The 26,227-nt window shown below is 58.7% G+C and overlaps 2 protein-coding genes and 1 long non-coding RNA gene across 5 annotated transcripts in view; all 3 read left to right on the top strand.

Moving 5' to 3' along the window:
- Positions 1-3,604: 3,604 nt before the first annotated feature.
- On the top strand, positions 3,605-8,230 carry Rpl38 (ribosomal protein L38). Of its 2 annotated transcripts, none has more exons than XM_076869721.2 (5): positions 3,605-3,676; positions 3,875-3,911; positions 4,075-4,135; positions 7,673-7,795; positions 8,160-8,230. In XM_076869721.2, the coding sequence occupies exons 2-5, from the start codon at positions 3,909-3,911 to the stop codon at positions 8,183-8,185; spliced, it is 213 nt and encodes a 70-aa protein (XP_076725836.1). In that variant the 5' UTR covers positions 3,605-3,676; positions 3,875-3,908; the 3' UTR covers positions 8,186-8,230. The 2 variants fall into 2 exon arrangements, with proteins under 2 accessions (XP_076725836.1, XP_076725837.1); XM_076869722.2 differs by having other exon boundaries at positions 3,642-3,706.
- On the top strand, positions 4,142-7,353 carry LOC143642236 (uncharacterized). The gene is made up of 2 exons (XR_013155624.1): positions 4,142-4,592; positions 5,083-7,353. It is a non-coding gene; the product is annotated as an uncharacterized LOC143642236 (long non-coding RNA).
- Positions 8,231-12,241: 4,011 nt separating the features above from the next.
- Ttyh2 (tweety family member 2) overlaps positions 12,242-26,227 on the top strand; it is a 36,429-nt gene continuing 22,443 nt past the window's right edge. Inside the window, exons 1-3 of one of the 2 annotated variants that reach the window (XM_076870186.2) lie at positions 12,242-12,414; positions 18,625-18,797; positions 23,728-23,839. In XM_076870186.2, coding sequence (XP_076726301.2) covers positions 12,286-12,414; positions 18,625-18,797; positions 23,728-23,839 — 414 coding nt within the window. In that variant the 5' untranslated portion in view covers positions 12,242-12,285. Of the gene's footprint in view, positions 12,415-18,624; positions 18,798-23,727; positions 23,840-24,878; positions 25,817-26,227 lie in introns of those variants that run through there. The other variant, XM_076870187.2, reaches the window with a different exon arrangement.

Below are 26,227 nucleotides of genomic sequence, written 5' to 3'. Positions count from 1 at the left end.
CACCATCTTGGGTTCCAAAAAAAGCACCAGCCCAGTCACCTGTACCCTGCTCTTCTTGGTAGCCAAGTTCAGTGAGCGGGGAACCCTTGCCTCCCCCACCACAGAGCCCCCAGGTTGATGTGCAGCTCCCTTCAGAGTGGGTTAGAGCCAGCCCTGCTGAGAGCCAGAGGCCCGGCCTCCTGGGGCCACCTGGGGCTTCCTGGAGATTAAATGAGGTGGTAGATATGAAAGCACCCCCACGTCTCTCTGTGCACTGGGACTGAATCCAGGACGCTCTCCCACTGAGCTACATCGGCAGTCCTTTTTATTTTAAAACAAACTCTAAGTTCCTGAGGCCGGCCTCAAACTTGCAATCCTCCTGCCGCAGCCTCCCAAGCTACTGGGATTACAGGCATGTGCCGCTGTGACTGGTGACCTTGGCTTTTCTCTGATGTGCCAACTTGAGCCTCATAGCAGTCCTGTGAGGAAGAACAGAGAGGCAGTACACACTCACGCACATACGCACGCGCACACACACACACACCTTCAGAACCAGGAAGCGGGGCTGAGGAGCTCACCTCTAGTGGGAGAAGGCGTGGAGCTGGACCCCAGATGCTGACAAGGCTTCACTGTCCCTGGAGGGGGAACTTCAGCCCATGCCCCTGGCCTCTGCTCCCCCTGCCCGCCCTCAGACTCCTGCCTCTGCTCCCACCAGGCGGAACTTCCCCCTGTTCCAGATGCACCTGCGCTTGGCTGGCCCGGTGAGTGTCGGGTCCCTCTGTCCTTCCACCTGTAAGCCCTCCACCACCTACTTCTGGCAAATTCCTGTTCCCCCCACAGAGGCCAGCTCCATGTCACCGCCTCCATGCAGCCTTCCAGGAGGTCTCCAGGAGGCAGGGGCCCGGCTGGCCTCTGGGCAATGTGTCCAGCTTGCTGGGGGGGTCACAGCCACCTGTGCACGTTCAGAGCCTCCTCCTGCTTCTTCCTGGGCCCCGGTGCCCGGCACAGAGCGGGACTCGTTAACGGGAGCCACAGTAGTGGGACCAACAGAATTAGAGGAAAGCCCAGAAGCCAGGAGGACGTCACAGCCCGCTCTGCTCACGCCATGTCTGCAGCTACCTCTCTGCCCACCTGCGAGTGGGCACTCGCTTTTTGACCAATTCTGGTGCCTTCGAAACTGGAGAGAGAAATCTAAGCCAATTGGCCTTCTAGGGTGGCAGGGTGGTGCCTGCTGGAGGGCAAGGGAGGGGTGTGTCCCCCTGGACCCTGCTCTGTCCCCCGCACACCCCTCCAGGGCAGCCCCTGAGCCCAGCAGACCAACAGAAGGGAAGAAGGTGGCCAGGACGGAGCGCACCCGCCAACCCAGGCCGCCAGGCAGCTCCGGTCTCCAGCCCTGCGTCCACAGCCCTGGTTGAGACTCTCTTTTCTTGTCCCTCAAATGTGGGAGACACTCTGGTCCCTGGGTTGGTCACTCTGAGGGTGAGCAGTCCAGCAGAGTGGACTGGCCCTCTCTCAAGCCCGAGGCTCTCATCTGCAGGGCCCACCTGGAGCCCTGTAGCTCCCCGTGTGTGGGATTCAGGGAAGCTCAGGGCAGCGCCAGGGCCCCATTCACAGAGGCGCGGGGGGGGGGGGGGGTGTTGGTGGTTTCCCAGCTCCAGGTTGTGTCCCGACACTCGGCTCCTCCACCCTGGAGCCCGGAAGCGCTCCCCGGGGCGCCTGCTTCAGCTCTCCTCCGCGGCCGTTTATGGTGTCTCCCTGAGGAGCCAGAGGAGACCTGGGCACTTGAACAAATCCGTCTTTGTGTTTGTTGCTACACATCCGTGTTCTCTTAAATGGCACAGCTCGAGTGGGTGAACAGCTGTCTCTCTGGGATCGCTGCCAAAAAGGAGAAGCAGCCCCTCCTCCTGTCCCCCTCTCTCTCCCCGTTGGTCCTGCACAGACGGGAGAAACCCCGGTCACTCGCTCAACAACATGTTTGAGCACCTACTATGTGCCAGGCCCTGCTTTGAGAATATCAGTCCCTCTCTCCACGCCTCCCCCCCCCACCCGCCCACAGTCTGTCATAGAGTACGCGCTCTCAGAGTCCAGCCTGAGAGTCCTCCAGCTCAGCATTCGGCGTCCGCTACATGCATGAGTGCTGCTTTAGACAGAATGTCCACCCCTGCCCTCGCCCTCAAAGAAACACCAGTGCAAATGTGTGACAAGTTCAACGCGCGGTCCATCAATCGCCAGCCGCAATGAGTGACAGGTGACAGTGACAGCGGTCAGAAGTGAAGGGCTCTGAGGAGGGCCGAGAGGCGGAGAGGGGCCGCAGACACGAAATGGGTAGGATCAGAGCAGGACAGGGCGCACATCGATGCCTGCGGGTCAGAAAGGGCCCGGCAAGGAGAGGCCCTTGGTTTGGCTGAAAGGGCAGCTGCTTGGGGAGGGGCGGGTGGTAGAAGAGAAGAGAGTGGCATCTACCAGGACCAGGAGCGTGGCCGTCCTTGGGTCAGGGCTGAAGGACCCACGGTTCTGATCCCATCTGGGCCTCCGAACATTGAGACCAAGTGCCCATCAACCTTTTCCCCAGGTTAATCCCAGACGCACTCTGCGTCTGGGTCCTTTGAAAGGCTGCCTAGTGCAAGCAGAATAGTTGGCCGTCTCTCTGCAACAAGGACCAGTGGCCAGCACCCCTCGGCAGGGCTCACCCTGGGCCTGCTCATCAGAAGGGAGGGTGGGAGGCGAGAGGGGAGAAGTTGCGGTCCGATCAAGTTCCCGGCAAAGGGCGGTTTCTCCCGGAGAGGGCTACTCTGCGGTAATAAGCACAAGGCCATTATGTTCTGCTGAGTGGTTATTAAATTGGGGGGAAACAAAACATAATAAAATGTGGACATTTGCAGAGAGGTTGAAAATAAAGTAAAAGAAGAACATAAAAATAAAACCAATAACCACGGGTTTCCCAGAGCCTATCTTAAAAGTTACGTAAGAGCTGAGGGTGACTGTGCTGACGGGATGGGGGTGGGGAGATCTGCATGTTCCGGAGCCTTCTGAAGAGGTGGTGGTGGGGATGGGAACTGGGCTGGGGAATCTGGCCAGGAAGCCTCAGGTAAACACGAGGCCACCTGTCACACTGCAGTGTGTGTGTGGTGGGGGTGTAATAACTTCAACTACTGAAAGTAGTAACTTCTTTTTTGTGTACACCAATTCATAAAGGAATGGGAACCAGTGAATGGGAAGGCACCACTGGCTGGAGGACAACAGGTGTCCCCCAAAGAGACATGATGGAAATGTGAGAATCCCCAACAAGAGGCCCTCAAGGTACACAGAATAAATGAGGAAAGACTTCTCTGCATGTATGGCCAATGCACAGGTCTAATGACTCTCAAATAAAACCTAGGAAAGCCAAACTGGGGTGTGGGAGACTTTGGGGTAAGAAGGTGGAGTGGAAGGTGAAGTGTGAGGAGGGAACGAACGTGGAGGATAGAGGAGGAGGAAGGCAGGAGGACTGGTCGGCAGCCAGGGCGGTCCGTTACTTTAGGGAGTTGCACTACTAACCTAAGCCAGAAGGGGGCACGGCTGCTAAAATTGAAAGGGCGCACGCATAATTCTTGATCCTTTGCAGACACCGTAGGAAGTTTCCTGCGTTGGGAGGGTTTAACTGCCCGGAAACGGAACGCTCGCTCTTTTCCGTTCCCTTCGGGTCTCGGCGTTAGTTGTAAGTGTCTCCGGCTGTCCGCGGGGAGAGGTGATAATCCGGGGCAATCCGCAGCCGGGTGGACTGTGGGGACTCCAGGCTTGCGCCCAGGGTGCGGGAGGGGAAGGCGGGAGTGTGGTGGAGCTGGTATTTCAGGTTGGGAGTGGAAGCGGGGGTCGCAACCCGCGCCCCGTTAACGCCGAGCACTGTCCCTGGCAGGTGCCGCTCCTCGCCGTCTGCGTGCCTCGTCGCCATGGTGAGTACGACCCCTGCCGGGCACCTTCCCGGGAAGGCGCGCGGGGACCCGGGGCGGGGGTGAGAGGGTCTTTCCGAGGGTCTCGGAGGCCGAGGGCTGGTGGGCTTGACCGTCCCCGGAGAGGGTGTCGCTGCCGCTGATGCTCCGTCCCCGTGTATTGCAGCCCCGGAAAATTGAGGAAATCAAAGACTTCCTGCTCACCGCCAGGAGAAAGGACGCCAAGTGTAAGTGCGGCGAACGGCCGGGCGTTGGGCCCCGCGAGCGCGCCCCGGGTGGGACCTTAGAGCGGGGCCTGGCTGTCGAGCATCTCCTAAGACCAACCAGGGCGAAGGGGGCTCCGGGGCCGGCTCCGACGGTGGCCGTCGTGAAAGCTGTATTGGGCCGGGAGTGGCGATGCACGCTGAAACCCCAGGGGCAGGGCAGGTTCGAGGCCAGCCTCAGCAACTCAGCCAGACCCTGGCTCAGAAGAAAAGTAAAGTCTGGGGATGCAGCTCGCGGGTAGAGAATCCCCGGGTTCGATCCCCACTTGTTTTGTTGTGTGTGGAGGAGGATTTCTGAGTAGAATCCTTACCCCAGGAAACTCTGGGCTTCTACAAACACTGAGTTCAGTATTAGGTATCCTGTTGGGGTCCTACTGTGGGCCACACACACTTCCAGTCGGTGAACTTTACTGTTAAGTAGGCTGCCGCAGTCTCTCGGCTGGGCACAAATCACGAGTCTCCACACAGCTTGTAGATTCAAACAGCAATTCTTTATTCCCGAACTCACACCGGCCGTCTACAAACACGTTCTGGGGGAATCCAGGTTCTCTGCCCAAATCCAATCCGCCCAAATCCACTCCTGCCTAAATCCACTCTGCATGGGCTTCTGTCTCCCAAAAATATACTGTCTGACCCTAAGCACTCAAGAGGAACTCAGCAGCAGGATACGCCCTATTCCAAAAGAGGAACACCCTAATCTCCTATTACTAAACCGCCCTATTCTAAAGGGGAAACACCCTACTCTCCTATTATGCTAAACTGCCCTATTCTAAAGGGGGAACACCCTAAACACGGATCCTGCCCTGGTCCTTGAGCAAGGTCACCTTTCAGAAGTCCTTCCACTAGACAGCATGGGAGTAAGCTGGCAAGGAATTTGTCATACCTACTTGGCTGATGGCTCCCAGCAGTAGGCAGACATCTATCGGTGTCCCTTCTACAGCTTGTAAGTAAAGGGAAAGAAGGGATGGGTCAAAACCATTAAAAAGCACATTCATCAGGCACCCTGGCACATGCCTGGGATCCCAGCAACTCAGGGGGCTGAGGCAGGAAGGTGCAAGTTCAAAACCAGCCTCAGCAACTTAGCTTGACCCTGAGCAACTTAGTGGGACCCTGTCTCTACATAAAATACAAAAAAGGGCTGGGGATGTTGCTCAGTGGTTACATGACCCTGGGTTCAATTCCTGGTACCAAAGGGGAGTGGTGCAGGATTTCAGCTGCAGGAGCTCCTGCTGCCTTCTCTGTTTGTGCTGTACTTGGGGGTGGGGCACTTAGGTATCTCTTAATAGTTCAAGGTCATTTGGGGATATGTGTCTAACCCAAGACAGATCTTGAATTTTTACCTTTTGTAAGGTAAAAATTACAAATTTAACCTGGGGTCTTTTTTTTTTTTTTTTTTCCCCCTGCCACATGAAAAACCCCAGAAGACAAAAAGACAAAACTTCCTTTTCCTCTCTCAGATTTGTCTTAGGAAGAGCCAGACACATGTGGCAGTAGAACAGGGTTGGGCCGGTGTGTTAAGGTGAACTGAGCACAGGCATCTGTAAGGCTGTCAGTGGTGGGACCAAGATGGTGGCTGGGAGATGGGGAGGGACACCGACATGCTTGTGTATCCATTACCCAAAACAGCCTGTCACCTTTCATCCTCTGATACTGTGAGCTGGTGACACCTGTGGGAGCAAGTATCTTGTGGGAAGGATGCCTCCCTGTCCCTGATGGGGACAGCAGGTGATGGAGTGCTTGTTGTGCACACGGTCATGCAATTATCTGGTCAGTTTTAGATCTAACCATGCAGTTTGTCACTGTTCTGACAAGTTTAACACAAGGCCACCTTCTCTTTAAAGTAGGTGGCAGTAGGTCTCTTGAGTTTCTGTCTCTCAAGATTGGTGCATGGATCCAAATTGGATGGCCCATTAAGTTCCTTAACAGGGACTCAAATACATTGGATTTATTTGGGGATGTGTTTGGGAACCTGAACTTAGATGGGGGTCATAATGAATAAACCAGTTTTTTAAATTATGGTAAAGTACACATAAAGTTTGTGCTCTTCATTATTTTTAGATTGTATGCAGTGTATTGGCATAAGCACAGCATCCAGAGCTCTCTTCATCTGATACCTTCTCCTCCTGCCTTCAGGCCCTTGGCCACCACCATTCTTTTCTGTCCCTGGTTTTGGCTACTCTTGCTGTCTTGTATTAGTGGAACCTTTTGGTTTTTGATTGGCTTATTTAACTGAGCATAGTGTCTTTATGATTCATCTGTGTTTCTGTATGTCAGATTGTCCTGTTTCAAGGCTAAATTTCCTACTATGCACACATCACGTCTTCATCCCTGCTCATCTGTTGATGGGCTTTGCTTTGCTGGCACATTTTGGCTGTAGTGAACAATGCTGCTGTGAACATGTGTGCAAATATTTCTTCTGTTTTTATATCTTTTGGATATGTACCCAGAAGTGGAATTGCTGCATCAGTTGTTTAGTGTGGTAATGCTAAAATAATAAGTAAAAAGAAATGGTGTTCCACATGGGTTTCAGGAGTGAAGCCACTGCAGGGCAGTGCAGGGTACTTCATGTGGGCATGCTGAAATAGGATCGGGCACTTGGATGAGCATCTAGGCATCTGGCTTTATTACAAGGATGAGCCAAGGCAACCAACCAGTGCCTCAGGCAGGCTCTGAGCCATGATGCTTCTGCTTCCTTGAGGGGCCCCTTTAGCAATTATTGGCAGGAATGGAGTCGTAGGAGTAGGAGTGCAAGTTAATCTTGTGCTACTTCTGTGAGGCCAAGTGCTGTATGCTTTTGTCTGGTGAGGTACTTGGGTTGAAGCAATGGGCACTTCACTGCTTTTGTAACTGTTGTTGGAAGTGTGTGAGTGGTTTTTAAGGAAGCTGGAACAGGGGATTTGACAAGTGCATGAAATGACTAACTTCCTCCTGGGAAGCTGTTCTCTTCCAGCAGCCAGATGGATGGAAATGTGTTGACCTAACCAGACTCTGCCCCTTTGAATTTGAGGTGCAGTTGAGGCTCTTGTTTAATCTGTGATCCCCAAGATAGAATTTAGAAGCAACAAAGAACGCAGAAAGCAGGGACCACGTACATTTTAGGAGATGAGTGGGCTGGGATGTCCTGAAGGAGAAGCTGCATGTTAATTCCTGCAGAGAGTTGTTTTTTTTTTTTTGTTTTTTTTCCAAGTTATGATGAATTAGGTCAGTATAGAATGTTCTACAATGTTGTGTTCACTGTACCAAAAAACCTGTATTAAATATAAACCAATGAGTTGAAATTGAGAGAGGCCCAGGCTCGTAAGTATTAATAGGGGGAAATGTAGGTTTCCGACACCATATTTTGATCTTGAAGACAAAGGGACAGTACAGGGGGTGGGCGCATACTTGGCCCTCGCAGTGGCGCTGACTGGCCAGTTGCAGTCCCTAGTGCCTTTTGCACAAACGGTGAGGCATCTGTTTTCTGTGACATGATTTAACGACAAATTCTGCTTTGCTTGGTAGCTGTCAAGATCAAGAAAAACAAGGATAATGTGAAGTTTAAAGTTCGATGCAGCAGGTACCTTTACACCTTGGTCATCACAGACAAGGAGAAGGCAGAGAAGCTGAAGCAGTCCCTGCCCCCAGGTGAGTTTGGCCCCCCACAGTGTGGGGGGTCCTGGCTTCCCTTGTGTGGTTTGGGTGTCTGTCCTTGCTGCTGGTAGTGCGGGGAGGAGTCGCGATCTGCAGTTAGACCCAGTGCTGGAGTGGAGTCCTTGGGTAAAGGAAGTGCATGGCTTGCTCCTCACAGCCCTCCACACTGGCTGCTGTACTGACCCCACTTTGCAGGAAGAACAGTCAGTTAAATCTAGTGGACCAAATCTTGAGTGGAACATTTTTATCAAATACTAGCTTGATTTTAACCCAAACCTTTATGAGCTCCTAGGTGGAGTGCAAAATCAGCATGGCAGTAACACAAAAATGACTTGCTTTGGTTTGTCTTTCCCTCTAGGTTTGGCAGTGAAGGAACTGAAATGAATCACCGACAGGCCGATTTGAACTACATTAAAGTGTTTAAAAAGCCTTACGTGTCCTTTGTCTTTGAAGCTGGGGAAGAGGTGCTGCTGGGTGGTGCCATCTGCTGGGGATGGGTGATGGATCCTGCTTGCCACCTCCTTGTCTCCCAAGTCTAGGGCTGGGATCTCAGTGGACAAATAAGGTCAGACTTCTAATTAGCCTGTTTGAGACATAGTAGAGGTAGGTAGGCTCTGCCTCGGGGTTAGGGCACCTGCCTAGCGTGTGCAAGGACCTGGGTCCCATCCCAAGCACCACAAGACAGAGCTATCGGGAAGCCCCCATGGGAAGAGGAAGAAGAGCTGGGCACCTGTGTGAGTCACCGTCTGCGGTTCTGGGACTTAGAGTGGGTTAGGTAGAATGGGTTTCCCTCTGACTAAAGTGAAAGGGAGGTGTTGCTGAGCACAAAGGTAGCCTAAGATTTTTTTTTCAGCATGACTTACGTGTCAGAGTGGGATTGAAAGTGAGATGATTGCAGAAAAGGACAGTTGAGATAGGGGCTCAGAATTATGCTAGCCTAGCATGAGGCAGCAGGACTTGAAATGAAGACGAATCTCAAGCCCAGGTGACATTGCAGAGCTGGGCCCTCCAGCCTTGGAGAGAAGGGGGGACAGTGATGGGCTTTCACTAATTTAGAAGGAGGTGAATCTGACCTGCGAGGGCCAGCCAGGCTCATTCCTTGGCTGGAATGAACTTTGTTCTGCCACTTCTGACTTGCATGGTTTTGAGAAGTGACTGTTTCCTGAAATGAAAGTAACCACATTGATACCTTTCCTTGTCACTGGCTTACTCACTGAAATGGGCTAATGTGTGCAAGTTTTTGAACTTCCACACTTTATACTAGGAACATTGGGTCATGTTGAGGTGGGCCACAAGGTGGCGCCATACCACCACAAATGAACAGTAGCTGGTAGACCTTTCTTGATTTGGTATTGCGCTTTAAGTGCTTAAGCAGGTTGTGACACCGAGCACCAATCTTTTTGTAAGAACTCTTGGGTCTCATGAATTCATTGAAAAGTGTGAGTTTTGTTTAGGAGAGGGTGGCACAGAGGCCCTGGGTTGTTGACAGACCCAGAGGTGGCTCTGTCAGCAGCTTTCGGTCTTCCCCGTTCTTTAAACATTTCAGATTCCCAAGGGGGAGTGAGTTACCACTTAGGCTTTCTTTGTCCCCAGCACATTATCCAGAGACTCTTCCCCGCTCCTAGGAGACGAACCCTGCAGGGATTTGTCTGGCCGCCTGGTCCAGAGAAGGCATCCTTTCATGAGGCACTTCCTACCCTGGCTTGTGCTATGGTCACTTGGGGTGCTTCACCCAAGTGACCAGGGCTAACTCCAGCCAGGGTTGCCACTGCTTTGTGAGGCTGCGGCTAACTCGGCTGTAGAGAGTACCTGGAGGCTGCTGGTTCAGGTGGCATTGGGAGCTATTCTTTCTGGAACCCTGGGAGGTTTGTTCCTGTTGGGCATCTGCTTCCTGGCCTCCCCTCTAGGTCAGTGGGCCTTGGGGGAAGCAGCTGGAAGGCTCGCTGTCTTACTGGCTGAAGATCCAATCTGGGCGTTGGTATTCCAAGCAGCACTGGCTGTGGCCATCTCCCAGGGAGAGCCTGCAGCTCACCTACCCGTCCTCTACCAGCTTCCTCTTGACCCGGGCCCTACTCTGGGGGTCCCCTGCACCAGGTCCAAAGTCGGGTCTTCAGGTGAACACCAGGACGTGAGTGGAAGATAGACGCCTCCTGTTTGTCATCCCATGATTTGTTCTCCTTCCCTAAGGCACTAGTGATCACAGCTGGGACTTTATTTTTTCCAAAAAGAAAACATCTTTTGACATTCAGGGTGCTGAGCAGCTTTAGCCTTGGGTGCCATTGGACTGGAGAAGGAGGACAGGTAGGAAGGTATACCAGGCACCCAGCAGTGACTCTCCCAGATTGCAGGGGACATGGGCTGTGGCTGCATAATCACGTCCACATTCAGGGAGTTCCCACAGAGGGCGTGAGCTATAAAATGCCCCTGGTAACTTGCTTGTGTCCATCTTTCTCAGCAACCAGCCGCAGCTGCGGGGCTGTGTGTGACCTGGCCCTTGCTGCCAGCTTCTTATCCTTTTATCTTATATTAAATATAAGTACTTATTTTCTGGTGGGATTTTTGGTTTTTTGATTTTCAGGCATAATTTACACACAGTGAGATTCATCCTTTTGTGTCCAGTTCCATGAATTTTGATAAACCTTTATGGTTTATCACCCTGGAAGTCCTCAGGCCCTGGCAAGCAGCCACAGGTGTGATCAGAGCCCTGTCCTTGCAGTCCCCAGCATCCACTGTGGGTTTCACTTGCCTGATGTCCCCTCTTAAGCCCCACCTATCCTGGTCCCTGACCTCAGGGTCCCATTCTTGCCACTCAGAAGCCTCCCAAGGACACCCCAGTTAACTCATACACCAACTCCTCCCACTCTGGCTCTGCAAGAAACCTCCCAGCAGCAACTCCGTCCTGCCTCCTCATCCCAACACAGGGCTCTTCAAACCCGCCTCGCCGCCCTCTCTAGATTAAACACCATGTAGACCGGATGTATGTGTTTTATTAATCACTAGAACCCCTAGAACAAGAGAGGTGTCCTGTAAGACATGCAGCATTCATGAAAGAAACCCCTAGGAGAGAACAAAGTGTTCCCCAGCCTCCTGCTCCCCTCTGGCCTCAGCTGTGGGCATGTGTAGGCAAGATGGCAGCCGCCAGGCTCCAGCTGGCCCAGAGGAGAGGCCCCAGGGGCAGGGCAGGACAGGGCTTGCTCTTTTGGCCCCAGGATCTTTGATAGGACAGGCAGTGGCTGTATACTGGCCCCACTAGCAGTCATGCAGGCCCCAAGATGGAAACCTGGGAGTCCCTCAAGTTCCCTTGAGTCCCCTTTCTCACCCATGCGGCTAACCACCCTCAGGCTGGCTGCCCAGAGCTCCCTCCCACTAAGCCCCAACCCAGCACAACCCTTTTCACCACCCACGACCTCCTCAAGCCCTTCCCTGCCCTTCACCTGCCTCCAGCCCGAGCTCAACCATATTTCTCTGTCTACTGGAGGAAACCTAAACCCCCCCGCTGGATCAAGAAGACCCCTAGGTGGAGGAGGGGTGGTAAGGCCTCCCTCACTCCACTGCCCCCAGACTTGCTCACCAAGCTGTTTGTAGTCGCAGGCTGGGTGCTCTTTAAGTGTGCAAAGGCGTGAGGACCAAGGGCCCACAGGGCTTTGCTGAGGGTGGCTGCCCCACCCTGTTCCACTTTTCCCCCAAGTGGAAAAGCACCTTTTAAGACACATGTCTTCCTGTGCATACAGTGGTCCACACAGAAGGACACACGGCAATGGCTTCCCGCTGCTTTGCTCACTGATGGAGCCATGCCTGGCACCTGGTAAGTGCTGCAGAATGCGCTTCATCCCTCCCTGGGCTACCATGGCCCCTTCCCTTCCCTCTAGACAGCCCAACGTTCCCCTGCTCTGGGAAGCCGGCCTGACCCTCCTGCTAGGAGGAATCAAAACTCCTCAGTCCGCCAGGCACCTCTACCTCACTCAGGGCCTGCTGCTCGGGCAGGCTGTGCGGAGCTGGAGGGCAGGGACCGAGTCATTTCTCCGAGTGGACATGGTTTACACTACAGATGGGCCAATATATGATTGAGAGTGAGTTTAAAACGAGTGACCCTGCTATTGGGGGCCTTTTGCCCCCAATAGCAGTTTACCCACCCCGGATAAGCCCTTAGAACCGCCAGCCAGCTCTCGGGCCGTGACTTCAAGCTGCACTGCACAGCTCACACTGATTCGATGTTAAGTCACTAGTAAGAGACGCGGAGACCGAGACTGAAACGCACTTCTTCCACCTCTTGCACCGTCGGAGCAAGACGATGCCCGTCCAGAAGGGCACAGCAGGCTTTTGGGCTCCCCAGGATCGAGCCGAGATTGGGTTCAGGCCGGGGCGGGGTCTGGGCGGGTCCGGGGCGGGGCCTAGGCCGCGGCGGGGCGGGGTCGACGCGCGTCCCGGGCCGGGTGGCGGAGGCCGAGGCGGCTGCTGCGCGCCGGCTGCACTCGGGCCGAGCCATGCCGGCGGCGCGCGTGGAGTACATCGCGCCCTGGTGGGTCGTGTGGCTGCACAGCGTCCCGCGCTTCGGTCTGCGCCTGCAGCCGGTGGACAGCACCTTCAGCCCGCGCGATGAGAGTTACCAGGAGGTAAGCGCGCGCCAGACCGGAGCCACCGCGGACCCCCGGAGCCGGCCCGCGCGCGCTTAAGTCCCCGCACCACCCTGCTCCTCTCCGCAGCCCGCGCTCTCCACCGCCTCCCGGACGCCTTCCTCCGCCGCAGCCCCTTCCTTCTCCCCTCGCTCCCCTTGTCCTCCAGGACCCTTGGCCCTGCGGCCTCCTCTGGCTGGGACCCTCGGGGTTCAGGGAAAGCGGCGAGATCGGAGTTAAGCCGGAGCGGGGAGGGGAGGACGGGCGCGGAGACTGCCTGCGGGAGGCGGGCGCTGGGCGCCGAGGGGCCGGGCAGCTCGGGTGGGGGCTGGGGCGTTCGTGACCGGGCAGCTCTGGCTCGGGAGGGGCGGGGATGTCGCGCGGCGCCCCGAAGTTCCCCTTGTGAGGTTCCAAGACCGGACGCTGCCTTCCCCAGGATAGCCTGGGGGAAGTTTGGGCCGAAACTGAGTTGAGGCTCGGGAGTCCGCAGCGCCCCTCCTCCCCAGCCCCTGCCTGCGGGGTGGGAGCCGCTGCCGGGACCTCTGCCTGGGCCCCTTCTGCAAGGCTGCAGGGCTGGGGGACGCGGCGTGGTGACCTCCCTCGCGCGCAGGAGCCCACGGCCGCTTGTGTTTGTTTCAGGGAGGAAGGTCGCCCCTGATCAGTCCCCCTTGTGTTGACAGCCAACCCCCTCCCTTTGTCCTGGCCTGCGCTGCCCCATCCCTGGCTGGTCCCCTCCACCCGCATGCCTTCCAGGCTCTGAAATTCTGGGGTCTCCTGCTCCTGGCCCGCCACTCCCCTGTCCTGGCACTTCTCCCTTTTCCTGCTCTGCCCACCCTTCCCTCTGCCCTTTCTGCACCCCACAGACAGAGCCCGGGCTGCCTGGACCCTTGTCCAGAAGGAACTGCAGCCCCCGACGTCTCAGGTGTGCTCACGTCCAGCCCTGCCCTGTGGCCCTGCTGACTCAGTTCCTTGGTTGGCTAGAGATTCCGGGGCTGGGCAGTGAGTGCGGAAGAGGCGTTTGCCCAGTGCTCTGGCAGGTGGGAGGACTCTGACCCCTGGGCCTCCGCCTGGGTGTCATGGGTGATTCCCCAGCCCCTCCCCCCACTCTGTGTGGGGCCTTTCTGGAGGCTGTCCCCCGAGGGCCCAGCCTGCTTCTCCCCTTCCAGGGCTGCCTCCTTAGGGCCCAGGGGATCCTGAAGCCTAGAAAGGACAGTGACCAGGAGTCTAATAATAACCCCTAGTGGCCTCACTGCCTTCAGGCCCAGGCGGTTGTTGCCAGTCCTTCTGGAGGAGGGGAGAATCCACCTTCCTGCCATGGGGGGACGCAGGAGGCAGTTCAGGGGGCGTGCCTGGCTCTGTCCTCTTCTGTGCCTGCCCCTGCCTCTCCCGGAGCCCTGCCAGGGGAAGGGCCTGGAGCCTTGCCTGGACTAGCTCGGGGCTCCCCCACTCCCACCAGGGCGTCAGGAAGCGGATATGATTTCAGGAACAGCTGTGTTGTGAGGGGGGCGCCCCAGATCCTGTTTCCGGGTCCCCATCATGTTTTTCTGTCCATTGGAGGAAATCTAAACCCCCAGCTGGATCAAGAAGACCCCTGGGTGGAGGAGGGGTGGTAAGGCCCCCTCTGGCCGCTCCCCGACAGCAGCACCTGTCTTGCCAGCAGCTGGGCCGGGGGGCCTGTGCCTGCCCCACCCGCCCTCCGTCCCATGGACGTGGGTAGCTGAGCTGGAGGGACCATTTATGGTCCCTGCCCCTCTCTACACCCAGCGTCCTGCCCCAGACACCCTTGGTGCTGGGCTCCAGAGGCATCCCTTCCGTGGCCACTGCTCCTCCTATTTTGTAAGTTCCCCTGTTTTCTGACCACTGGTCTTTCCTTTTCTCCTGAGCACCAGAGGCAGCCGGTCAGTTCACAGCATGAATCGGGCGGCTTCTGCGGTAGGTCATCTCAGTCCTCAACAAACTTGACTGGGCCACCTGCTCTGCCAAGCCTGGGTGACTGTGATAAGCAAGGCGGCCAGAGTAACTCTGGAGCAGTTGCTGAGGGCTCTCTGGGGCAGCAGCCAAGTAGTTTGGCCCTCCCTCTGGGGGTGTTGGACTCCACTTCTCTCACTGTGTGACCCTGGGCAGGTTTCTTACCCTCTCTGAGACTTGCCTCCCTCCTCTACAAGTGCTCATGGAAAGTAATGATCATGTAATAGGATGGACGGTCCCTGGCACGTAACAGGACCCAGAGGTAGACGTCACCAGATGATGGGCCTCGGTGTCGCAGCTGTCCAGCCACAGCACCTACAGGAGAGAGAAACGAGGGACCCTACATCTCCTGAAAACAAAATGCACAGGCTTTAGCTCCTGCCGCAGGTGTCCAAGCCTGAGGGTCCCTGTGGCTGCCTTAAGAACTAGGCCAAGGTGGGCGTGGGCAGTGTGGGTCTCCAGGGAGGACTCTCAGGCCCAGGGGCCTTAGAAGAGCAGGTCCCTTGGAAGACCCTGAGCAAGCTCGTGCACCAGGCTCTGAGGAAGGAGGGGCTCCCGTTCGGTTTTGGGGGAGTGGCAAGAACCCCAGTTCCCCAGGTGGCTGCCCCTCCCCCCTCGCCTGGGTGAACTTGAATCTGGGTCTTGGGGAAGGGAAGGCGGCTGCGTCCACCATGGGAAGGTTGCCCAGCAACTGTGGGGAGAGCCCTCCTCGCCCTGGGGCCAGCCCAGACGGAACCTTTGACAGGTGAGAAGGTCTGACGGAGAGCCCGTGAGAGCCCAAGAGTCAGCACGTGTCCAGAACCCTGCTCGGGAAGGAGACCCCCTGGCCCAGTGCCTCTGGGGCAGTGTTGGGGACCACAGGAAGGGCACCGGGCACTAACCCCAGCTGTGTCTCAATGAGTGAGCCACGTCAGTGTCCCGGTCACCATCCACCCAGCGCCCCACTGGGGGACAGAACTCAGGCTGGTGTCCCCGCCCCAGGTGCAGCGCAGGGCAGGCGGAGGCGCCCTGACCTCCGCCTTCTCCCCACTGAGTCCCAAGTGCCAGTCCAGGTCCCTAGGCCAGAGCAGGGTCAGGGCGGGGCTGTCTGGAGAACTCCAGGAGGGAGGGCGGCCACTGCCCAGCGGAGAGCTGAGGTGGGAATGAGGAAGGCCCCTTCATCCTGAGCCCTGAGTCACCGTCATCAGACAGTCACGCCCGCGAGCCCTGAGGGGTGGCCTTCCCGTGGGCCTGGGGCTCCCTCCCGGTGCTGCTGACTCCCCTGGCCTCACCCCAGGCGGGTCACCTCCCCAGCTGTCTCCTGGGGGCCCGGCTCTGGCCCCTCCCCCACCCAAGCCAAAGCCCCAAAGTGTCACTGCCACCCAGCTTGGGCCCCGCCCTGCGCTCCCCACTCTGGTTTTCTCATGACAGAGGGACAAACCAGAAATAATTGAAGTGCCTTTGATGTGGGAGAGGCCTGAGCGCTATGTGGGGGCCGTGGGCCTGGCGCTGGGGGGCACGGGGGAGGCACGGGTGGTGTGGGGACTGTGCTCCTTAGCCCTGTCCCTCAGAGCAGGAGGGCCTGGGCCAGCCACAGGGCTCCTCCACCCCCTCCCCTGCCCCTCCCCCCACCCTGTGCACTTGGGGACTGGAGTGTTAATTAGGAGCAGAGAAATAATTGCCTATTAGAGCAGCAGGTGACACCAACAGGCTCACACCTCCTCCCTGCCACCTTCTCCCTCCTCTTGCCCTTCCACGTATTGCTCCCTCCCTGCCTGTGCCCCGCCCACTGACCCCCAGCTTCCTGCTCCAGGTCTTGGCCTCCAGCACCCTGGGGTGCTGCGGATGCACCGCCTACAGGAGCCTGGAGAGCGTTCCCAGGCTTCCCGCCCTTCCCTGGCTGGACGCATTGTCAGGACCCTAACTGAGGCCAGCTGCTGGCTGGAGAGGCCCAGGCTGCAGCCCCGGGGGCTGCCGGAGGTCTGGGCTCCCAGGGGCTCAGGCCAGGGAGGCTTGCGGGAGGCTGAACAGGCCAGCCAGGCGCGGGGGCTCTGCCGGTGGGTTTGGAGGAATTGAAGCAGCACCAACCCATACGTCATCTCCACGGCTTCATGGAGGGGGTGCTTCCTTGCACAGTGGTCAGCTCAGCAGTGGGACTGTTCAGGAGGCAGCGGGCAGTGGGGCGCATTAGCTGGCTGCTTGGGAGGCCTGCCTGGGGGCTGGTGACTTTTTTTTTTTTTTTTTTTAATTATTAGGAATAATTAGGAAGCCAGGCGTGGTGCACACGCCTGTAATCCCAGCAGCTTGGGAGGCTGAGGCAGAAGGATCACAAGTTCAAGGTCAGCCTCAGCAACTTAGTGAGGCCCTAAGCAACTGAGCAAGACCCTGTCTCCAAATAAAAGATAAAAAGGGCTGGAGATGTGGCTCAGTGGCTCGGCGCCCCTGAGTTCAATCTCTGGTGTCAAGAAAAGAAAATAAAAAGAAATAACTTATGGGAATATGAACAATTTTAAATGTGCAGTTCAGTGGATTTATTAGTTTTGTGCGATAGCATCCTGGTCAGAGTGTGCTCTTGACCCTCCTACAGTCGCTACTGTTCACACCTCTGCTGCTGCCAGTGAGCATCTCTGATCTTGTACTTCATATAAACTGAACATACAGCCTATGCTGGTTTGTAGCCCTCCCATACATTCCTCTGTGGCATCCATCCACCTTGTGTGCAGATCCTATTTCCTTTTCATGGCTGCGTACTAGTCCATCCTGTGGCTGTAGCACATGGGCACTATCTTACTGGTAGACATCTAGGTGGTTTCTCTGTATTAAGCTTCTGTGAACTTTGGTGTGTGGATCTTGTGGTGGGCATGAGCCCTCCCTTCTGTGAAGTAGAATCGCCTTGGCCTGGGGCTCCAGGGCTTTCCACGAGGGGGTGGACTGGACACTGGAAAACAGGTGACTTCCCACTCTCTGGGAGGAACCTCTTGGGGTCACCGCTGGGGACAGTTGTGCTAATGAGTGGCCCCCCCCACTTTCTCACCCGAGGATCATGGGATGGGGTGGGGGCTGATGTGCTCCAGCCACTGGTCCTGGCCTCCCAGCTGCCCGCAGGAGGAAAGCCAGAGAGTCCCCGGTGCTCCCCTTGTCCCTGGGACCCAGAAGCCTGTCCCTCCAGGGAGCTGAGTCCTGCAGGGCGGAGCAGCTGGGCAGGCCCAGGGAAGGGCCGGTGGCTACTGAGGGGCCTCTACTGCTGTGCTCTGCCCATACTGGAAATGGCCACAAGCCTCCGACTGCAGCCGCTAGAGCCGCTCTGTGCGTCAGGACTCAGCCTGTGTGTGCCCCAGTGCCCGGCTTGGCCCCCAGACCCCCAGCTCCTGTGGTCTCCCCTGCTGATCGCCACCACCACACCCGGGGGCCCTGGCTCAGGCTCTCCCTGACAGGCACGCTGGACACCCGGGAATCTGGACGGGGACAGCGCCCAGGGGCACCTGGGAAGTGGGACAGGCTGTCAGCTCAGGAGTGGACTTAGAGCCAGGTCCAGCGCTGGATGGCGGCCACCAATCCCGGGCCATCTGGTGTCCATCTGGCTGAATCAAGAGATTGGAGGATGTGGCGGGGGGCTCCCGGGCATCCTGACAGACGGGCTCCCTCTGCAGGACCCTGCGGCGCTAGGTGGCCTGGGAAGGGACCCCACCTACTCCTGCTGCTTCTGCTGGCCCCTGTTCAGCTGTCCCCTGTGGGATGCAGTGAAGGGGGCACCACGGGGCGGGGAGGGTGTCCTGTCCCCACACCCAGCACCGAGCCGTCTCCTCGTGGCTCTGGATGGGCAGCACCTGGAATGGGCGCACTGGGCTCTGCGTGGAGTGTGGCCGGCACAATGGGCCCTTTGCAGGCAGCAGATGTGCCAACGTCCCTTCCAGGCCCCTCCTCAGGTCCCACTTGGTCCCCAGGCATCCTGCCCAAGCTGTCCCCTCCCAGAGGCCTGTGGGAGCTTTGGTCCGCAGGACACCCTGCCCTGGTCAGCCTCCCTTGGCGGCCGGCTCGCGGCCCACAGCCAGGCACCTGGGCTCCGCTCCCTTGCAGGCTCACTGAGCCCCCCAGCTCCTTCTCCCCGGCCTCCACCTGGGCCTAGTGCCGGGCTCTCTGCCTACAGAGGAGGGGCTCTAAGCGGAGAGCAGGGTGGGGGACAGACGCTCAGCTGCACCCCTGCTCCCCGCTGGGCATTCAGGGCGAGGGCAGGACACAGCTGACCCCTCCCTCCCCTTCCAGTCGCTGCTGTTTCTCGGGCTGCTGGCCGCCATCTGCCTGGGCCTGAACCTTGCCTTCCTGGCGGCCTACCTGGTGTGCGCCTGCTGCTGCCGGCCGGACCCCGTGGTGCAGACCAAGCAGCGCAGCTCCTGCTGCGTCACCTGGACGGCAGTGGTAGCCGGCCTCGTGTGCTGGTGAGTGTCCCCTTGCCCCCGCCGGGGTGCGCCACTCCGTCTGCCTGGGCCCCAGCCACCTGGGCTTTACCCACAGCTGACCCGTGGCCGGGGCACCCCTTCCTCCCCCACCTGCAAGCCCGAGTGACCCTCAGCTGTCCGGCCACCTTCTCCTGACCAAGCTCCCGCTCCCTGAGGGAACAAGCTTGTCCCTAAATGAACACCGTCCCTTTTCTGGCCAAGCATTGGGCATCAGATGCCCGGGGTGGCAATGGGGCCCCAGTTCTCCTGCCCCAGCGCAGGGCTGGCCTGGTGGCCACGCAGACTGCCCCCTAAGTCAACCAGGTGGCACTCCCAGACGGGGGCCTCTGCTCTCTGCACCCCTGTCCCCTCCCACCTGCCGCTGGCTCTGAGGTCAGGAGAGTCTGGCTCCAGCCCCAGGATCGATACCTTTTAGTGCCTTGGGCCCTGGGGGTGGGGGGGCGCTCTGGGCCGCCCGGGCAGTGTCCACACACTGGCATTCCGGGAGGAGTGGGCTCTTCTTGTTTTTGTATCCACAGTGGCTTTTCCAAAGGCCTGGTGTCCCCCAGCCCCAGGTGCTTGTGGAGGGTGGGGACCCTCTGGGATGGGGTCCCTCGTGGCTCCATGGCAGGGCTGGCGCCTGGGAGCGGGGACACCTGGGTTCCAATGTCCAGGTTGAGTAGGAACACATTCTTACCCCAGAGCCCAGAGAGGTAGCCCCGGGGCGGGAGCGTGTGGAAGGGACCCTGCAGCTGGGGCTTAAGTGTCAATTTTTTTTTCTTTTCTTTTTGTACTGGGAGTTTAACCCAGGGGCACTGAGACACCCTCAAGCCTTCTTATTTTTTATCTGGAGACGGGGTCTGGTTAAGTTGTTTAGGGCCTCGCTAAGTTGCTGAGGCTGGCCTTGAACTTGTGATCCTCCTGCCTCAGCCTCCCAAGTTGCTGGGATTACAGGTGTGCACCGAGGTTCCCAGCTTAAATGAAGCTTGAAGTGTTCCAGCCCAGGTTGGGAGTTCAAGGACCAATATCACCCCCCCCACACCCCAGTCAGGAGGGAGCGCTCCTGAGAGGTGACTGGAATTTCAGATCCCCCTGCTGAGAGCATGCAGGGGTGGCCAGGGGAGCTGGGACCCCGGGGCAGGACACCAGCAGTGCTCTCTACACAGGCCATGTCCTACAGAGCACAGGCACTTCCAGAGTTCTGACGGGGTATGTCTGTAAACCCGTTGTAAGTTGGAATGTCTTCGTCACTGAAGACGGCCCACCTGGACCAGGCTCGGACACGCGCATTCGCCCCTCGCGGGCAGAGTCCCCTGACACAAAGCCTGGAGGTGACCAAGGGGCCGTGTGGGTAGGCCTTCGGGTCAGCGGGTGAAAAGTCTGCAGTAGGGGACGGTGGACTTTAGAACAGTCCAGGTGGCTCCGGGGACGGCCACGTCCAATAAGCAGTAACTGCCTGTGGTTGAAGGAAAACCCAAAGCAGAAGGCGAGTCTGTGGCGGGATTCGTTCACAGCCCTCTTCACATTCGTCCCAGGTAGGAGGGGACCCGGGACACAAAGCCAGGCACAGGTCTGCCTTCTGATCCTGTGGCTCTGGGTCTATTCAGGGGACACAGAGTCAAGCACTTGTCTGATGTGAATAATGACAACTAGAGAGAGCCCTCTGAAGGAAAGGAGCTGGGTGGCCCCGGGTAACGTGGGCACCGAGGCAGGATGAGGAGGCACTAACTAGGCAAAGGTGGGCCAGGAGGAGCAGATGCTTCCAAGCAGAAGAGAGTGGAACACATGCAAAGGCCCTGTGGCCGGGGGGCAGAGGCTGAGAGAGCCACTGTGGCTGGAGCAGAGAGCAGGTGAGGCCTGAGGGTGCCGCTGAGGGGTGAGCAGGAAGCAGCCATGGGGGGCGGCAGGCACAGTGTGGTGATGGGAGAAGACACCAGGCCAGACAGGACCCGAGCCACACAGCAGCTTGCAGGCTGCATTAGGGATTTGTGTCTTTTATTTTTAAAAGAGTGGGGTTCACAAAGACGTAGTGTGACCCCATAAGCCGGGTTTAAGCAGAAGCCAGACCCCCTGGAGCATTTAGAACACAGAGGCTCGAGTGTGAAGAAGTGTGGGTGCAGGCGGTGGTGGGCAGCGTGGCCGATGGGCCACCTGGGGCACCGGGAGAGGGGACAGTCCTTGGGTGGGTGGGTGGGAGGTGAGCTGGAAGGAGCTGCTGGCGGTGGCCCCGGGCTCTGGCGCAAGCACCTGGTCCCAGAGGAGGGAGGGGCTCGCTGCCAGGATCCTGTGAAGCGTCCAGGAGGCAGCGCTGAGGACGCTGGTGGGGCACAGCGTAGGAGGAAGACTCGAGGGTCACCAGGGAGGCCCATGCCATGGCCTGGCACATGGGACAAGGAGCCTGGCAGAGACTGGAAGAGGACTGGGGCCAGGCCTGGAGAAGGAGGACGCTCTGGGGACAGCCTGGGGGCAGAGAGCAGCTGGCCAAGGAGACAGGAAGGCTGGCCAGGAAGGGCAAAGGCCACGGGCAGAGGCCGCTGGCCACGCGTATCCGGAGGGGCTGGGGTCGGAAGGTGCCCTTGGGTCGTGGGTGGGGGACATCAGTCACCTTCACTGCAGGGAGCGGCCAGCAGGTGAGGGGTGCCGAGGGAGCAGGGGTGTCAGGGGACACGCCCAACTCTGCCCCCCACCCCACGCGACCCAGGGAGGGGGGTGGACCCAGGGAGAGGGGTGCCGTCCCTAGAGGGGCACGTGCCAGGGTCCTGGAAAGCGCAGGGCGGGGCGGGCGGGGACTTGGGATCTGGGAAGGGGTGGCGTGGCACCCGGGAAGGCAGGGCCGGCAAACCCTTTATTCTGTCTCTTCCTTAAGCAGTTGGCTTCCCACAGCACAGGCAGGACCTGTGACACCACAAGGGACCAGGGACCTCCTTAGGGCAGGCTGGGGAGGCGAGGTGGGGGGTCAGGGAGGGTGAGCCGGCTTCCATCCCCAGGATGCCCAAAACGCCAGGGCTCCCCTGTCCACGAGGCAGCTCCCAGCCAGGCCTGGGCCACCTGTGACAAAGCCACAGACTAGGAGAAGAGCAGACCGCCGGGTGCCACCATGCCCAAACAGGGGGGAGCGGGGGGACGAGCGTCGGCTCAGGGTCCTCAGAAAACACCAGGCTGTGGCTGAGACTGGGGGAGAGGACCGTCCCCAGAGAAGGAGCGGTTCTTGAGCACCTTGCTCGCTTCGGGGCTGGGGTGGAGGCCGCCTTAGAGAGCCCAAACCCCCAGCCCACAAAACCAAGAGCAGGTCACCAGTGGAAGACGGTGGCAGGGCCACGCATTTAACGTCTGCATAGTTCAGTTCCTTGACGCTGAGGAGAAAATGGAGGGCACCGGGTGCAAGTGGACTCGCGCCTTGTTACACGGTGGGATTTACACTGTGGACCACGGACTGTGTGTGTGCGTGAGAGACGGAGGGAGAGAGGGAGGGGGAGGGAGAGAGACGGGGAGAGGACAGGTGAACGCAGGACCCTCCTCCTAAAACGTGGTCCCTAGGCCAACAGATCAGTGGGGGCTGCTTGTCCGCACCTTGAAAGCCTTCCAGGTGGTCCGTACCTGTGCCCATGGCCACATCCTGAAGAGCCATGAACCAGGGATGAGGGTGCCCTGGCAGGAGGTCCCCCAACGGTCCCTCAGGGGATTCCATCCTGGGTTCCCTCCTGGGTGGGCCTGTGGGCCTTTGGCCTCTCCCCACAAATGAGTGTTCTAGCTGGACGCGGGAAACCGCTGGTCAGTCTCACTGCAACCCCAGGAGGCGTGGACCAGATGGAACGTGATCGGTGCAGAGTCAGATCTGAAATGGTGTGCGCAGGCCGGAGCCCTGGACCAACACCAGCCAGATGAGATTTCACGGAGGGATTCAGGGTCTGCTTTTGGTTAAGACTCAATAAAAATCCACCCAGCACTTTGGAGGGAGGAGAGACCGGGCTTAACGGCAGCTCTGCCAAGAGACGCAGGCTCTGCGCTAGACCTCAGGGTCAGTGGGGGAGGGAGCCCAGAGCATTAGCCCCCGAGCTGGAGCTGGGCAGGCCAGCTGGGCAGAGTCCCCTGGGGAGATGTGAAGCTGCGGGTGCCCACGCCCAGCCCAGCCCCGCTGCAGTGGGGTCCCCAGGCTGGCCCCTGGTCTCCCACCTCCCAGGGTCAAACAGAATGTGCTATGGAGCCGGCTGGGTCCTGCTCTGTGGCTTGGGGGGACCTTAACCTTCACCCCCAGACGTCGTCCCACACTCCAGCCCCCAGGAAGGAGCTCCTCACCCTGGGGTCGTCAGTTCCACGGTCCTCAGTTCCGTGCCCAGCCCAGACGCCCTGCAGTAGCTGAGCAGATGGCGGGGGGACTGGTCTGGGTGGTGGAATATTATTCAGCTCAGGTCGCAGAGGACACGGAGGAGCCTCCCAGGGCCCTTACTGAGGGCGAGAAGCCCGTCTGCAAAGGCTGGGTACCGTGGGATTCCCACTGTGGGATACTCTGGAAAAGGCTCAGCCGTGAAGACAGATCGGGGAGGGGACAGTGGATTGGACAGCAGGGCTCAGGGGCGTTAGGGCCCTGGAACTCGCCTGCAGGACAGGGTGACAGCAGATACGTGTCTGGTAGATACGCCTGGCTGACTTTTGCCCAAACCTGCAGAACTGGCAAGACCCCGAGTTAGTCCCCCTCCCTGTGGGCTCTGGTGGCCCAGCTGCACCCTGCTCCGCAGCCGTAGGAACGCGCAGGTTGGTGTTGGGTGTCCGTGTCCAAGGCGGCCACACAGAGGGACAGGCCTGTGGCACGCTGCTTGCCATTCTGCTTGGCCGTGAACCTAAAAATCCTCTAAAACTCGTGTTGGTTTGGTTTAAGGTGAATCCAGACGTCCCCTCTGGTGTCACCTCTAACCTTGGGTCTCGTTGGCAGTGCTGCGGTGGGCGCTGGATTCTATGGGAACAGCGAGACCCACGACGGGGCGCACCAGCTCATCTACTCCTTGGAAAACGCCAACCACACCTTCTCTGGGATCGACGAACTGGTAAGGCCCGCGGGCAGTGGTCCCCCCACGGACACGCCGATAGGTCAGTGTGGCCAGGACAGGCGTGCTGGGCAGCCCCACTGCACACTGTGGGCCTGGGCAAGGCCCCAGGGCAGGCCTCACCTCTGGGCCTGGCCGGCGGCGAATGGGCAACTGTTTCCCAGACCAGTGGGAGTTTGGGGCCACTGGGGGTCAGATCCCGTTCATTTTCAGGAGCTGGACACTTTCCCATTTGCTGGTCACCTTTCCCCCTTGGACTTGGAAAGTCAGCCCCCTGTGTTTTTAATGTCGTCTTTAAGGGATGCACACAGTGTCTTGTGGGGTCCCGGAGATGTCAAGGGGAAAACCTAGACACAAAGAAGAGCCTGTCATCCCAGCAGCTCAGGAGGCCGAGGCAGGAGGATCGTGGGTTCAAAGCCAGCCTCAGCAACTCAGTGAGGCTCTAGGCAACCTGTCGAGACCCTGTCTCAAAATGAAAAATTAAAAGGACTGGGGATGTGGTTCAGTGGTGGAATGTCCCTGGGTTCAATCCCTGGTACCAAATAAATAAATAAATAAATTGAAGGAAGGGAGGGAGGGAGGAAGGGAGGGAGGGAGGGAGGAAGGGAGGGCGGGAGGGAGGGAGGGAGGGCGGGGGGTATAGTTCAGGGGCAGAGCACCTCTCTGCAGGTGTGAGGCCCGGGGTTCCATCCCCAGTACCCCAGGGAGGGAGCGGGGGAGATTCCACCTAAAACCCAGTGGCACGTCCTCAGGGCTCTGGCGTCCCCTGTGACCCCGGCTAGGGGCTCCCCGTCTGAAGGACTTGCTGGGCTGGCCAGAGAAGCTGGATTTTGGGGGAAGGAAAGGGCTTCTCGCTGAGCCCCAGACACTGAGGGTGAGGGACCGCGGTCCTCCACCTCCACCTTGACCCTGTGAGCCTGTCCCTTTCCCTGTGCGTGCCGGGTCTTCTCTGCTGGTGTTCGGCCCGTCGTGGGGCAGCCCGGGTGCTGGCCGAGAACCAGGCGCTGGTAGGAAGGCAGAGGGAAGCCTTCCGGGAAACCAGCCCGCGAGCATCGGCCCGTTCCTGATCCTGTCTGGGTCAGGTCCCCAGCAAAGGGGTGACAGCCGCAAAGTGCCCATCCGTGTCAAGCAGCCTCGACCACAAAGCCCAGCGCTAACTGGAGAATCGGTCACTGCCCAGCATCCGGGGAAGAGGGCTGACCTCGTTACCCCTCGGCCTGCTCCCTTAAGCTCCTCTAAGGCCATAATCCCCACCATCCCGGGGCCAGGCTCACCTTAAAGAGACAGCAGCCACTGCTCATGCCCATGACAGGGGGTGGGGCAGCCTCTGGCCTCCAGGAGGACCCTTCCCAGGCGCCCCGTCCTCCCCTCGTGTCCCCTGGGCTGGTTTCTGGGAGACAGCTGATACCCTTGTGTGTGGGTGCTGGGCTGCGGCTGGGGTGGAGGAGCTGAGGGTCAGCTGCTTGGGACAGCGCGCCGCCTGGTCAGCACCGAGAGGCGTGGTGGGAAGGAGGTCTCATGGTGGCTGCCCTCTGCCCAGCTTCCCTTCCTTGGTATCCTGCTCCGTCCCCTTCCCCACCCCTCAGCGCCAGCACCCCTGGAAGAGGAACCCAGCCCGGAAACGAGAGCCCTGGCCCAGGAACGCCCCGTGGCCTTGACCTTCACCGGCTGGACCTCCCTGAGAGGAAAACCGAGTCCTCCGGGAGGGAAGGGGACGCTCGGGGGATATCTGGGCATGACCTGGGGCCTGAGTCCTGTGTGGCCAGGTCTGGGCTTTGGCTGCAGGTCCCGTTCTCAAATCCCCTGTGCCCTCAAGTTCCGCCTCTTGCCCTCCCCGCCGTTCCTGAAGACTGGGACACGTGCCAGCGGGCGCTGCTTCTGACTGGCTTCCCCTGCTCCTCTGGGGGGTCCCAGACGGCCCGGGGCCTGGGGGAGACCGCAGATCTTGGAACCCAGGAATCAGATAAGTGATGTCAGGTGAATTAAAGTTGGTGAGAGTGTAAACTCGAAAGTGCCCTCCAACAGGATCGCTAAGATAAGGAGGGTCATTATAATAATGGCCGTAAGCACCCTGGAGTAGAAAGCGGGTGGGGGAGGCTGGGGGTGGCAGCGTCAGGGCAGGGAGCTTGTGGGCAGGTTGGGCAACTTGGGCCTGGGCCTTGCTGGAGCCCAACTCAGGCCATCAGGTGATCAAGAGGCCTTGTGGGACTGCCCCCCAACAGCCCAGGAGGTCCTCTGCTGGAACCCCACCCTGTCCTTCCACGGCTGGGAAGTGGCAAGGGGCAGGGCTTGGCACCTCAGGGCTCGGGCAGGCCTAGCAGGGGCCCAGGCCAGCTGCACGCCCTGATGGGAGGCTCAGAAAGGGTGGGAAAGCTGGGTGGGCAGAAG

This window comes from Callospermophilus lateralis, chromosome 11, assembly GCF_048772815.1.
Source record: "Callospermophilus lateralis isolate mCalLat2 chromosome 11, mCalLat2.hap1, whole genome shotgun sequence".
Classification (NCBI taxonomy): domain Eukaryota; kingdom Metazoa; phylum Chordata; class Mammalia; order Rodentia; family Sciuridae; genus Callospermophilus; species Callospermophilus lateralis.
This window is presented reverse-complemented; position numbering and strand designations above follow the sequence as displayed.

Excerpts from the sequence above, each read along its gene's own strand:
- Rpl38 (XM_076869721.2), top strand. Across the intron at positions 4,136-7,672 it reads CAGGAGAAAGGACGCCAAGT|CTGTCAAGATCAAGAAAAAC; the intron begins GTAAGTGCGGCG and ends TTTGCTTGGTAG. Across the intron at positions 7,796-8,159 it reads GAAGCAGTCCCTGCCCCCAG|GTTTGGCAGTGAAGGAACTG; the intron begins GTGAGTTTGGCC and ends CTTTCCCTCTAG.